Here is a 15,128-nt window from a genome sequence, read left to right as displayed (position 1 = left end):
TACTTAGGAGGCATTCCTTTGAGTTACCTGGTTTAACAGATGATCAATCGTCGAAAATAAGACTCTGGGATTACTAGCATTGTTATTTATAATCTTCGAGAAATAGCAGCGCCTCTCAAGATGGACTGTGTTATTGTATTCTGTTATTTTAACTTTTAATATTTCATAGTCAATAGTTAGTTTAGTTTTCCTCCATTTACGCTCAGCTCTACGGCATGTTCTCTTTAAATCAGACACTCTGGGTCTTCCATGGTATAACAATGCTAGAAGATTTTTTAACTGTCTTTTCAGGTGCAACTATGTCAACAGCAGCTCTCACTTTAGTATTAAATCTTTCTACCTTACTATTTACATTCTCCTCGCTATTATAGTGCTATAGGCACTATAAACGGACTGATTGGTTAGAATGTTTGTAAGTTTTAAAGTTGCTTATTAGCCAAAGAAGCGTTTTTTTTTAACAATATGCTTCTCATGAGTGTTTTCTATCATTATTTCTATATTAAAAAGTAGAAGAAAATGGTCTGATAGACCCGTATCAATGACCTGCTTTATATCAACTTTTAGTCCTTTAGTAATTACTAAGTCTAACGTATGACCTGCTTTATGTGTAGGCTGATTAACGAGCTGTCTCAAATCAAAAGAGTCCAGGAGGTTCATAAATTCTTTTACTTTTTGGTCACATTGATTATCTATATGAAAATTTAAAGTCGCCGACTATTAAGAGTGTGTCATAGTTCGTAATTAAGATTGACATCAAGTCAGAGAATTCCTCAAAGAAAGACGCGTTGAATTTTGGAGGTCTATACACGGATAATACTAGAACGTGAGAATCTCCCTGAATAACAATGGCGAGATACTCAAAAGACTTGAATTTACCAAAACTGATATTTTTACATTTTAACCTGCTTGAGTAAATGTTTGCCAAGCCGCCCCCTCTCTTTGCTTGGCGATCTGCACGAGTAAAACTGTAATCCGGAGGCGCAGATTCGATTAAAACAGCTGCGCCATCTGAGCTAAGCCACGTTTCACTTAGTGCAATAAAATCTATTTTTTTATCACTAATAAGATCGTTGATAAAAAACGTCTTGTTAGTTAAAGCTCTAATATTTAATAGTGCCATATTCAATGTTTCGGAGGAGCAGAGATGAATAATATGTGCGTTATTGATATAGGGAACAGGAATTAAGTTATTTTTATTAGCGCCGCTCTGTGTGTATTTTTTGTTTAATCTATGATCTGTTTTTACAGTTTTAATACATTGTTCATCTAAAGTAGTAACTTTAATTAAATTATTGGTGTTTAATATATGCCAGTTATGGATTAATCTATCTTTACAAGCAGTAACTTGTACCAGAGCTTACTTTAATTTATTATTCTTATACAGTGCTTTAATGGAACTTAGGCATACTCCTTCTTACAGATCTGGTTTCAATTTAGTAACATTTGTTTAATTCTGGGCATGAAAGCATCAATTTCAGGACCTGCTACAGCATCTCGGTATTGTCGGGTAGGTGCTGTTCTGACTAGCCCAGAGATGAAGGTGTGAGCTTAATGTAGCTCAATGATGCTGGCTGAGTGCGTATCATTAGACTTGTCATGGGTACTGTCGAGACACTCAAAAGACTGCAGAGCACCTGGCAGTGCTAACAAAAATTGGGAGGAATAGACCTGGATGTACCAGTGAAACCGAAGCTGTTGTAAACTGGATGAAATAAGCTGTAGTTTATTAATGTACATAGTCCAAGTGTAAGAATCAAAAAACAGGCAGTGGTCAAAACACAAGATGGAAAAATACAACCAGAAGGATGGCAGTGTGTTTGTACTGCCCTTTTAAAGTGCAATTGGCAGTACAGAGCTGAATTAGCTGATGGAATAGGAGCTGTTGTAAACTAGTTAAAATGATTTGCACTTAACCAATGTACATAGTTTGGGAAGCAAACTATTAAAAAAAATAAACGTTGACATGCAAGAAGAAAAACAGAATCCGGGAAATGCAAAGCAATAAATAAAGATGACAAAGCAATAAACATTCTAAGACTTTAGAACACAAAGTTAAATGGGCTTGATGATAGAGCGAAGACCTCTAGTTAGACTCCCCTAGTGCCCCCCATCACCTGAGTGAAGAACATTTAACATTGCACAGCAGCAGACACTTTCAAAGGGGACTACGGACTCAAAAAGAAGGGAGCATAGGCAGAGTCCAGGCCCAGTATTCCAGTGAAGTGGGCTTTAGGTTCAGATTTTGACTAGGCAGTTTGAAAGTGTAAATTTGTTTATCTTTAAACATTCAGACTTTTTCCCCCCATTGTTTTAATACATGACCCAGATGCATTTTAATATTAGCTCACAAAAGGATGTTATATGGAAGCCTCTGATACAGTACAAGCAGAATTAATGGCACTTTACAATTTAGCAACCTTTGATACCACAGCAAAAAATCTTGGCCATTGTTATAAGGTTCTTACCATTTAATCCAGAGTTAACAGTTTGTTCTTGGGTTTCATATGACTTCATTCAAAATTATATGCCTTGTAAATTTGGCAGATCAGGCATTCCAAGTGACTACAGCTCTAAATTTTATCCATGTAAATGTCATGGCTTAATTGTGGCTTGTTGAAGCCCCAAGGCTTAAAAAAATGTATTGGAATCCTTTTCAGACCGACAGACATCAACAATCTTAGTCTGAAGACCTTTATGACTTTCTTTCATTTAGAACACACTGTACTTGGAAAACCAGATGGTAGAGTCAAAATTAGTCCGATTTATACTGGGCAAGGCCATCCGCCTTTAGGCCTGGCTGCCACAAGATTTTTAAACATCTATTATCCCTTTAATTGAGTGGGGTTAATACATTTTTCACATCCAGTAACTGCCTGATTAATAATTATACACACAAACAAATGAATTTGGATTTTATTTTTGTTTCCCATTACATTCCCAGCAAACCATGAACATTTCTGACTAAATTCTTGGTGAAAAATATGCAGCAGTAAAGAAAATTTGTAGAGGGAGTTGATACATTTTTAAACACGGATTTTATGTATAAACATTTATGTAAATTGGTGCATGTTTTAGTATGTTTAAATATGGATATTTTTAATATACTGTATCTTTAATATAAACATTTTTTTTTATAATATTTGAACATATTGTTTTTCTGCAGAGTACATTATCCAGGTACTTATACTGTTGGAGATGCCATAAAGACAAACAAAACTCTCTGGTCTTCAGAAGATTACAGCACCTTCAATGACAACGTTGGCGGTGGTTGTTGGGCTCGGATTCTTAATCAAAACTATGTAAATGGACTAATGACTTCGTACGTGAACAACTTTTATATTCACAGTTTGTGCCAATAGCATTAGTAAATTTTTACTTATAGAATATTTCTGAATCTGTAACTGCCTATAGAAGAGAGGAAAACAAAACACCAGTCAGAAGTGTTCCTGGATAAAATAAACCTCTGAGGGGCCCATGGTGAATTATAACAAAGTCAAAAGACCTAGTCACAGTATGCCTGCATGCCATGTAAAGAACAATATATATATATATATATATATATATATATATATATATATATATATTAACTTTCAAGAAAGTGCTGTATAATAAATGTAATGTTATTTGTTATACAGTAATCCCTCGCTATATCGCGCTTCGACTTTCGTGGCTTCACTCTATCGTGGATTTTATATGTAAGCATATTTAAATATATATCGCGGATTTTTTGCTGGTTCGCGGATTTCTGCGGACAATGGGTCTTTTAATTTCTGGTACATGCTTCCTCAGTTGGTTTGCCCAGTTGATTTCATACAAGGGACGCTATTGGCAGATTGCTGAGAAGCTACCCAACCAGAGCGCGTATTACCTATTAAATAAAACTCCTCAAATATATTGTGAGCACGGGGGCTCTTCGCACCCCTAGAGGATATGGCCGCTCCTCAAGAAACGCTGAAAGATTACCTTCACATTGCTCTCTTCTTTGCTGGGCTTACATATGGCTGCTTTATCAAGTGACATGCTTCCTGCACGGTGCTTCGCATACATAAAAGATCAAACAGCACGTATTGATTTTTACTTTTCTCTCTCTCTCTCTCTTGCTCTGACATTCTCTGCTCCTGACGGAGGGGGTGTGAGCAGGGGGGCTGTTCGCACACCTAGACGATACGGACGCTCGTCAAAAATCCTGAAAGATTATCTTCACGTTGCTCCCTTCTGTGCAGCTGCTTCGTGAAGCGACATGCTGCACGGTGCTTCGCATACTTAAAAGCTCGAAGGGCACGTATTGATTTTTGATTGTTTTATCTGTTTCTATTTCTCTCTCTCTCTCTCGCTCTTTCTGACATTCTCTGCTCCTGACGGGAGGGGGTGTGAGCTGCTGCCTTCCTTGCAACTGCTTTGTGCGGCGGTGCTTCGCATACTTAAAAGCCAAACAGCCGTATTGATTTGTTTGCTTTTCACTCTCTCTCTCTGACATTCTCTGCTCCTGACGTGCACTCCTTTGAAGAGGAAGGTATGTTTGCATTCTTTTAATTGTGAGACAGAACTGTCATCTCTGTCTTGTCATGGAGCACAGTTTAAACTTTTGAAAAAGAGACAAATGTTTGTTTGCAGTGTTTGAATAACGTTCCTGTCTCTCTACAACCTCCTGTGTTTCCGTGCAAATCTGTGACCCAAGCATGACAATATAAAAATAACCATATAAACATGGTTTCTACTTCACGATTTTCAGCTTTCGCGGGGGGTTTTGGAACGCAACCCCCGCGATCGAGGAGGGATTACTGTAATTTCACTATTTCTTCTTCTGGCTGCTCCCGTTAGGGGTTGCCACAGCGGAATGCTCTCTCTCTCTATATCTATATCTATATATATATATATATATATATATATATATATATAATTCACTAAGCAGCCCACCATGGGATACACATGACAGAGCCATGCCCACCAACAATTCACTAAGGAGCCGGCCATGGCACGCAAGACAGAGACCATGGGATATGTACGACAGAGCCCACCAACTCTAACACTCCTCCCGCGTCATGGGATACGCACGACCATCTCCACCCTCGCAAACTGTTTTACATGCTGCATACAGCGATTCCCATCCACGACAAACATGCTTCTTCTTAGATGGTCCTGCAGGAACAGGGAAAACCTTTTGTCTACATAAACCTGATTCATACCATACTAAGAGCATAGTGTTTTTGTTGGCTTGCCCGCCTGCCCGCCCACCTGACTGTTACCAGCATTCACCGCAATGTACTGGAGTATAAAACTATCGCAGCTGCTTCCTCATAAACTGTCCATATTCCCCGGATTTCCCTGACCCCATCAGATTCAAATTTGCCTTTTACTTTTACGCGTAGACAATTTCCTGTTAGATTAGCCTTTGCAATGACAATTAATAAGGCACAGGGCCAAACTTTCAAAAAGATATGCCTGTATCTACCAAAACCAGCTTTCAGTCACGGACAACTGTATGTTGCTCTCTCCAGAGTTCCATCTTTTCACTCACTCACAGTCGTATCCTCAAACCCACCCCATTTGGACAACTGTGTCTTTCAGGAAGTGTTCACCCATCAATAAATAATTATGCGGCATATGCTACGCTGCGGGTTGGCTAGTAAATATTAATAATATAAATATTATATTTTACACATAGTGATTAGTTTCATTTTTTTATGTACTCAGATTTCTTTTGGCAATTTTAAAACATTTTGTTTTGTTTCCCATTTTATAGAACTATATCATGGAACCTGGTTGCTAGTTATTATCAAGACTTGCCATTTGGACAAGATGGACTGATGACTGCACAGGAACCATGGAGTGGAAATTATGTTGTAGAGTCTCCTATTTGGATAACAGGTATACTTATATTACAATATGATTGATTCTTTAATTTTCAAAATGAGTGTAATTTAGAGCCAATTTCTATTCTGTAGACAGTATAATAGTATTTAAAATTGATTTTTTAAAATCTTACAGTATATTTATTTCTTGGAAAATACAATTTACATCTGCCCAACCTAAATTATTATTTCTTTTTCTGTTTAAGCTCACACTACACAGTTTACAGAGCCTGGATGGTTCTATCTTCAAACTGTTGGCCATCTACAAAGTGGAGGAAGTTATGTTGCTTTAACAGATGGATTAGGAAATCTCACTGTCATCATAGAAACCATGGTATTTGTTTGTTTAGTATCAGTAATTCTTAATACTAAGGATAAAGCAGTGTATGAAGTTTAAGAGTAATATTTCTGAACTGGTTTTATGGACACTTCATGTAAAGTATTACAAGAAATAAAATTGAAAGGTACAAATATTTAAATAATTTAAGTATTTGCCTTGCAGACCCGTAATCACTCTGTGTGCATAAGGCCACCATTGCCAGCATACAATGTTTCTGCACAGACTGCCACGTTCTTTTTAAAAGGATCATTTGTAAGTATGAGTGCCAATTAAAATGCATTATTTGTACATTTGTCATTCTTTTTTTTACAGATTATACTAATCTGGCATTTTATGTGTTTTATTTTTAATAAACTTGAACACATTTCAAACATAAAATGTACTTCTGTATTTCAGACTACTCTTACAGAGCTTCAGGTATGGCACTCGAGATTTGCTTTCAAAACCAACAACCCTGTATTCTTTGAGAAACTCGCTCCAATTAAGGTGAGAAGCCAAAAATAAAAATGTTTTATGTTTTAAAAGCATAAAAATATATTTTCACATATTTTACATTTGTTTCATTAAGCTCTATTTTGAAATTTTAGTTTAAAATTGAACTAACATGATGTGCTTATTTCCCTAAAATATATGGAGTGTTATTAATACAAAAGCCTCCTGGATTACAGTTAACAGAGAATGTCAGTTTTGACCTTAAAATACTGAATAAACTGTTCTTCTTTATAAACTGGATGCTAAATATTTTAATCCCAATATATGATCACTGTTAACATCTTTTTTTATGTAATTTTATATTTATTCTGAGTATTTATTTTTTTAGTTATCGGGGGGGCACTTTTACAATCAACCTTCAAGAGGATGAAGTATATACGTTAACAACACTTAAGACAGGTTTAAAAGGAAATCATTCAAAGCCACCTGACTCCCAGCCTTTTCCTAAAAAGTATATGGATGATTTTAATGTTCGTAAGTATCCTGGGTTCGAAATCCCTGTCCAGTCCTTATCTGTGTAGATTTGATACATTCTCTCTTTGTCTGTGTGTGATTTCCTCCAGGTACTCTGGTCTTCACCTCACATCCTCAAAGATGAGAAGATCTGGTTAACTGGAGATTCTAAATCAGCCTGTGTATGTGTGATTTGTCACTGTGATGGACGGGGGCCTAGTCCAAGGGTGTCTTTTGCTCAATACCATCTGGATAGGCTCCAGCCCATACAATCCTGAATTGGATTAAGACAGGTTGAGACTTGTATAATATGGTACAAGGCATGAAATTTTAAAATGGCTTGTCATACATGTGCTCCTGCAACTTTAGCTTTAAAGATGTTTATCCAATTCAAAAAATGGATTCAGATCCCACTTAAGAATTTCATCTATCTATCCGTTTTCTAAACCTGATCTGTCGCAAGCAGGGTTCCAGGACAGTAGAGCCTAGGGCGCAAGGTAGAAACAATCACTGGACACAGCATCAGCCCATCAAAGTTATTTAAGAATTATTTTTCTCAATTCTAAGATCTGCAATTTTCAGGCAAATAAGTAATCCAGGGTGGAGCACACCATGTCAAGTCTTTATTCAAATACTATGTATTGGAGATTCAAAAACTGAAGAATTCTTTCAAAAAGCTCAGAAATACAAAGCTCTTGCAGTTAATTTTATATATGATGTTTAGGTGAAATACCCACAGAGAGTCGTATTATGCCAGCACACAATCTGGGGCAGGAACAACTAGTCAATAAAGAAAATATAATTCAAATCAAATTTTTAGTTGATTAATTGTGGCAACCCCACTAAAAGCACAAACATACAATTAAAAAACAGTCCTCAATGTAATAGTAAAATGGAAAATTCAGGTTGCACATGTGACACTAGAATGCTGAAGGGCAAATAGATGACAATTTCATATACTACAAAAAGCAATATTTTCCTGGGTAAGAAATTTGAGCATATGCTTGAAGAAATGCTTAAGAAGACAAAGCTGAGAGCTGTTATAAACAATGTAATAAATTAGTAAATTTGTTACCTGTTTTGCACAATGTCTGGTGGGGCAGTGTGATACTGGCCCTTAATGCAGAAATGCCACTGGTGCCGGTAATCAAAGGGTGACACATCTCAGCCTTCCTAGAAAAGCCTTTATCTGATAATTGAATCTCATATTCCAGAGGAAAAATGCATATTCATTACTGAAATCACTCCTGGTTCTTGAGTGGATGTTTGAGGGGGTCTCAGGAGTTTGTATACATGTAGTTTATACAGTTGAACAAAGCTAAATACCCCTTGGTATCTTTCAGAAGCTACTGCAAAGATATGGTTTCCAGGGGCTGCTGTTGTGTTTTATTTGGTCCCTGTGTTGTGCAGAGTGGGGACTTGGTTCACATATATGGCATCAAGCTAAGTCTAAAATGGATGCGTCTTGCCTCCTTCCTGCTTATAATTTTCATGGACATGGTATTTGGGTCCTGCTATTAGAGGATGATGATGTCTTCTTGGTCTGATCAGACTGTGATACCCAATGTGCAATCGAGTGGTTCTCAGAGAAGTGTGATGTGGCCATCATGAGAATTAGCTGATGTAAGTTTATGGTCATCTCCTGGAAAAGAGTGACTTTCTGTTTATAGATGCCAAGGAACAGTTGCCCCAAGTGAATTAATTGTGATATTGAGAATTAATTGGTGCAGCAGCCACAATTTAGGGATCATAGTATCAGTAAGTGTTGAAAAAGCAGTGGCTTTACTTATTGGTCATGTTATTTCCCTATCCTCGCTTATAGTCATGAGTGGCTGGGTACTGGTTGAAATAAATGAGATTTCTCATACAAGCAGTGACATGAGGTTCCTGAATGGTAAAGCCGGGCCTCACTCTCCAGTATAAGGTGGGCAGTTTGACAAGATGAGGGGACTTCCATGTTTGTTTAAAGTACAGTCAATCAAATTGACTTAGACATGTAGTGGGTTCCTCTCCCAGAGACCCAGAAGTGTACTCATGAGACATTTTGAAAGATTATTTCTGTCGACTGGACTGGTAGTACTTGGGAATTAACTAAAATGTCACAGGGACTATTGGTACAAATTTAAACAAATGAAACCTGAACTGACAATTTCTTGAGACACGGCCAGGTCCATTAGACACAAATAGGGAGAATAAGGGACAGCAAGTTAATCTGTATAGAACAAAGTATCCTCTAGGACTGAATATCCAATGATGAAGGAAGGGCATGCTGACTAAACTCCCGGACTGCCATTATTCAATGAAATTTTCTATGAAATTTGATTGCATGTTGTAACTCCTGCATTTTATATTCACAGTACATTAAGATAAGGTGGTGATAATACTTAACTTCATTGCTGCTTTACTGTTTTTCATTAACAGGAAACCCTAATTTCTCCGAAGCTCCATACTTTGCTGATCAGACTGGTGTTTTTGAGTATTTTATTAATACATCTGATCCTGGGGACCATGTATTTACTCTGCGTCAAGTTCTCATTCAGCGTCCAGTTACATGGGTTGCAGATGCTGATCAAACGATTAGTGTTATTGGGGATTATAATTGGTATGTATAATAATAATAGCTACAGTATGTCCATCCATCCATCCATTTTCCAACCCGCTGAATCCGAACACAGGGTCACGGGGGTCTGCTGGAGCCAATCCCAGCCAACACAGGGCACAAGGCAGGAAACAATCCTGGGCAGGGTGCCAACCCACCGCAGGCTACAGTATTTACAAAATGAATTTGGACTTTTATTTAATTCAGTTTATTTGGTAAAAAAAATTCTATCATTTTAAACTGTACAGTATTAGGCATATATTGGCTCACACTGTTGAAGACTCTGTAAAAAGAAACCTGCCATTCTGATTTATGGTTTTTATATGATCTTTTATGGTCAAGGCTGCCATTTCTAGTTAGGTTTCCATTGTGGTCAGTAACTTCTTTTCATTAAAATTAATTTATAAGTGCCCAGTTTCTTACTGTGTAGAGTCATGTGAAAAAGAAAGTATACAAGTAAACATTGGATCTTCGTGCAGACAGTGCCTACAGATTAAGGTTATATACTTGAATAAACGATCCATAAAACTAATATGTTGTATTCATTCTCGTAATCTATATTAAGAAAAATCGGTTTGTCAAATGGAAAAAGTAAGCAAAGCCATACATTTACTACCACTACAAATCCATAAAAGTAGGATCGGGTGTTCCAGATCAGGTGCCAAAGACTAGCACCTCCTTAGGGAGTATGCAGGCGCACCACAGATATCTAGGATTTGGAGTTCTCTTTGATATAGATGGTTATGGTGTCATCATGCCAAGATCAAAAGAGCTCTCTAAATCTGCCAGAAAGAAAGTTGTGGACACCTATGAGCCAGGCAAATGATTTTAAAAGATTGCTGAGTTATTTCAAAATGAATCATTCCACTATTAGGAGACTCATCTACAGTTGGTATACATTTTAAACGATTATCAATTTGTCCAGGACTGGCCGACCCACCAAATTCAGCCAAGAGCTGACAGTTTGATACTAACAGAAGTCTCCATTGCAGGATCTGCAGGCACTCTTGTAAAAGATGGTAACAAAGCACATGCATCTACAAATCAGAAATAGATTGTGCAGATTGACCTCCTCCTACACATTTACAAATCCTAGCTTTTAGTTTTGTAACACAATTAACAGCATGGTGGGACCTCCTCTTTCTCCAAGTCACCACTTGACACTTCGCAGCCTGCTTGTGAAATTTTAGGGTCACTAGACTCCTTATGCAACAGAACCTATCAAGAACTCTTCATTTGAGATGATGATGCTGAAGTTCAGCTTAATCTAAACGAATTGAAACTGCTGCAGCAGATTGGACTGGCATGAGGTCAGATATTAAATACAGTTAGAGCTCTGTCTGACAGTTGGGATAGAGCGAAAAATTAACATTATAGCTTTTTCATTTGACTGGTGCATTTAGTCCTAACAACAGCCATGAACATAAATCAAATTGATTTTATGGTTAAAGGATTTGTCATGTTTTCTTAATACAAAATGAATGTTGTTTTATTCCAATCAATATCATTTTGACTGCCTCAAGACATGTAAACTTGATTGTGGTTGAAATGTTGGCAGCAAATTAGGAGAACTTTTGAGTTTTAACCCCATTTATTTTAAAATTGCTTTCCTTTGATGTTCCTGGTATGACTACTGTATGACTCAAAATGATGTTATAATCCAGTGTGTGCTCTAAGCTTAAGGAGTACATTTTTTTCCATTAATTTAAATTCTGTAAGCTAAATTGTTATTTTGTTTTATGCACATTTTGTTGGCTTCTTTCTACCATTTTAGGCAGAATATTACAGTTAGCTGTGATGTCTATATGGAGGCAATTAACAAAGGTGGAGTCTTTATTGCTGGAAGAGTGACAAAAGGAGGAGGAGAAGTCCGTAATGCAAAAGGAGTTTTCTTCTGGGTATTTCCAAAAGGAACTTACAAAGTTACCAGTGATATCCGTAAGTTTAAACAAATGTCACAATTTAATTTTTTATACTTAGAAGTATTTAATTATTGTGAAGCCCAGGACATTAAGAAAAAAAACTATTTTATCAAAATTACCTGTTTATGTGAAATATGATATATATTATACAGTATACTCACATCAAGATTATGAAGTCAGTAGTAATAATATTATTGTTACTATTAATTTAGCTTTTTGCTTACAGTGTTACAGTATTATTGAACATAATTATTCATAAACCATTCTAAATCATCCAATCAAATCCTACATTTTACCCTTTACATACTGAGGCTGACTCGTTGGAACTGCTACTCTATCTCTGTATATTGCAAAGATATAATGAGGTGTACTCATGGGATTAAATAATTTTAAAAGTAACAAACCTGTAAAAATAAACAGATAACTTGGATTGGTCATAGGCACTGTCAAAATGTAATAATTAAAATATTACAGTAACAGTTGGAAAATGATAGGAATGTTCTGATCAGGTTTTTTAGGGCCAGTGCTGATTACCAAGTTCATGTTCCTTGAACTGGCCAATTATGATACTGATTCCCATTTGTTTTCTTTATCCTTTTAAATTTCTTTTTCATTAAGCCCCTCTTTAACCAACCATGTAAAAACCTAATGGTCTGTATTTGCAGAACAAAGGTATTGCTTGTTCATTTCTTATTAACAAAATAAATTGTATGGGATTATTGTTCAGGGACCATACAAAATACTAAAATAAATAAAATTGCCTTAAACATTTTTAAACTAAGAAAACAGGTACAGAATACTTATTTCAATAATACATATGCCATAAAAGAAAAGAAAATTTCTTGTCATATTTACAAGGCACAATTATATCAAGAAGATGCAAGGCTAACATGCTTAACAAATTTACAAATAAAATCAACACATTTGGCTCTTAAGCTAAAAACCCTATACTTTGCTAAGCAGAGAGGGCAAAATTTTCTTTGTGTTCTTTTTTTAAATTAAAAATATGAGCTGCTGTAAACGCAAAATGCAAATTCCCTCACCATCCACACTCGGTCAAGGAGTATCCATTTTAATTAAAGGACAAAATGAAAAGGTCTGAACTCAGTCTGTTTTCATTTCTGCCAAAAACATGCCGCTGCTTTCTTACACTCTGCCATGCTGTGCATGAATAACACCAACTCCTCGTATTCCCTTTTCTCTGTTTATTACTCCGCTTTCTTTAATAAGAAAGCCAATATTCCTGCCTTCACTCTTTCCAGAAGTGTGACTGTCTGCTTTCTATTTACAGGAAATGTGGCAGCAAAATGACCCATGTGATTCCTTAACTACCATAATACTTCTCATGAAGGAACTCTACAACTTAATTACTGTAAAGCTTAGAAAAGCAGATTCTGAAAAAATCATTCACCGATCACAAATCAGGTTATTTGTGATGAAAATCAGCAGGTCTCGATCAGTAGCCAATTGCTTGGAGCATGACTAGAAAATAGTGTTGGGTTTTTTTTAACAATAATTGAATGGATTTCCCTAAATAAATCTAGTTTATTTATGAACACCAAAGAGATGTTGGCAATACTAATATGGCTTAAATATTTGTGTGTGTGTGTGTGTGTGTGTGTGTGTGTGTCGGTGTGTACAAAAGGATGGAAATGAAGATGTGGTCTTGGTGAATCCCTCCTTTGTACCACTTGATGCTAGATTATTTCAACAGGCCTAAAAGGGATTAGACAGATGTAGAAAGTGAAAGCCAGTGTAAGAATTATGTATTACTAGCAAAATACCTGCGCTTCGCAGCGGAGAAGTAGTGTGTTAAAGAGGTTATGTAAACATATATATACATATCTACATATACACATATCTACATATACATATATATATACATAGTGCGTTGTAACACGGGCTGTGGTTGTTACATGGGAGGGAGACGACAAATCACAGCTTCCCGCTTTCTAATCGGGCCTGTGATTGGTGCTTTGACGGATGCCCAGATCCCACAGTATCTCCCCTTAGGAGAGACGTTAGGCAAGTGTAATTGAATAGCGGTGCTGCAAGTTTAGGTTTACACCTGTTTTTAAGGCTTATTGACTGAAAGGGGCTTTCATGAAAAAACTTAGGGCTTTGCTACAGGATACACCCTCCACAAGTTAAGGAAGTAAAAATAAAGGTATATATTTCTGTTTTATTTAAACCTTTTAAGTTTGTATGCGGGCGGCATGGTGGCGCGCAGTGAAAGGTGCCAGTTAGGAGACCCGGGTTCGCGTCCCTGTGTGGAATTTGAATGTTCTCCCCGTGTCTGTCTGGGTTTCCTCCGGGTACTCCGGTTTCCTCCCACAGTCCAAAGACATGCAGGTTAGGTGCATTGGCGATTCTAAATTGTCCGTGGTGTGTGGGTGTGTGTGCCCTGCGGTGGGCTGGCACCTTGCCCGGGGTTTGTTTCCTGCCTTGTGCCCTGTGTTGGCAGGGATTGGCTCCTGTATTTAGGATATAGCGGGTTGGATAATGGATGGATGGACATTTGTATGCATAGCCCCATTTGCCCGTTTTCGTTTTTTTTCTTTCTTCAGTAATATTTCAGCAAACCCGGAGCTTGTCAGTTCAAATCCTGGTACTGACACCACTGTGTGACCCTGAGGAAGTCACTTCACCTGCCTGTGCTGCAAAAAACAAAAGTAATGTAACAAATTGTACCTCAGATGTTGCAAGTTGCTGGAATAAAGGCATAAGTCAAATAGATAAATATGTATTATACACATAAGAACTATTCATTTATTTTCAGTTAAGTCATCTGCAGCAAACCTTTATAAATGAGGGTTTCTCCTTTTTAGATAGTGCAAACTGTTTCTTCTTCATTGAGGTTTTCTCTAGTATGTAGATCGGGGTAATTACATTCACGGCATTCGTAGTCTGAATCACAATCTGATTGTATGGGTGGTTACCTACAAGGTAACGCTTATGGTTGGCCAGCAAGTCAGCTAACATCAGCCACGGTGCCTTCAGTTGTGAGAAGCAGATCATAGAATGGTTGAAAATAGTTTATTGTCAAATAATGCAAAGAGTACGCGACACGTGTTTCGCCCTAATTCTTGGCTCATCAGGCGTAAGGCAAGTGTAATTGAATAGCGGCGCATCATTGAATAGCAGCACTGCAAGTTTAGTTTCTTTTCATTAAAGTCAGACGTTAGGCAAGTGTCATTGAATAGCGGCACTGCAAGTTTAGTTTCTTTTCAATAAAGTCAGGCGATAGGCAAGTGTCATTGAATAGTGGCGGCGCTGCAAGTTTAGTTTCTTTTCAATAAAGTCAGGTGCGCTTTGCAGCGTCGAAGTTCTGCTTTTAAATTTTTATTAAGAAGAAAAGAAAACCTTTTTAAACTGAGGGAAAAATATACCAGTAACAATTTGTTAAGGATCTGTTTTTTTGTGAAGCTGCCTTTACACAGCCTGTCCGCTGTTTTATAAATGAACGGCAT

The 15,128-nt window shown here is 37.1% G+C and overlaps 1 protein-coding gene across 1 annotated transcript in view; it reads left to right on the top strand.

The window, feature by feature from the left end:
• The window catches only part of galcb (galactosylceramidase b), a 53,526-nt gene that overhangs the window by 30,605 nt on the left and 7,793 nt on the right, over positions 1-15,128 (top strand). The window contains exons 8-15 of the mRNA XM_051919809.1: positions 3,164-3,319; positions 5,744-5,868; positions 6,059-6,186; positions 6,355-6,444; positions 6,589-6,687; positions 7,023-7,158; positions 9,559-9,739; positions 11,511-11,674. Of these exons, the coding sequence (XP_051775769.1) occupies positions 3,164-3,319; positions 5,744-5,868; positions 6,059-6,186; positions 6,355-6,444; positions 6,589-6,687; positions 7,023-7,158; positions 9,559-9,739; positions 11,511-11,674 (1,079 nt within the window). The remainder of the gene's footprint in view (positions 1-3,163; positions 3,320-5,743; positions 5,869-6,058; positions 6,187-6,354; positions 6,445-6,588; positions 6,688-7,022; positions 7,159-9,558; positions 9,740-11,510; positions 11,675-15,128) is intronic.

The sequence above is a fragment of the Erpetoichthys calabaricus genome, chromosome 16, assembly GCF_900747795.2.
Source record: "Erpetoichthys calabaricus chromosome 16, fErpCal1.3, whole genome shotgun sequence".
Taxonomy (NCBI): Eukaryota; Metazoa; Chordata; class Cladistia; order Polypteriformes; family Polypteridae; genus Erpetoichthys; species Erpetoichthys calabaricus.
Note: the sequence above shows the minus strand (reverse complement) of the source record. Positions and strands in the feature narration are given on the sequence as shown.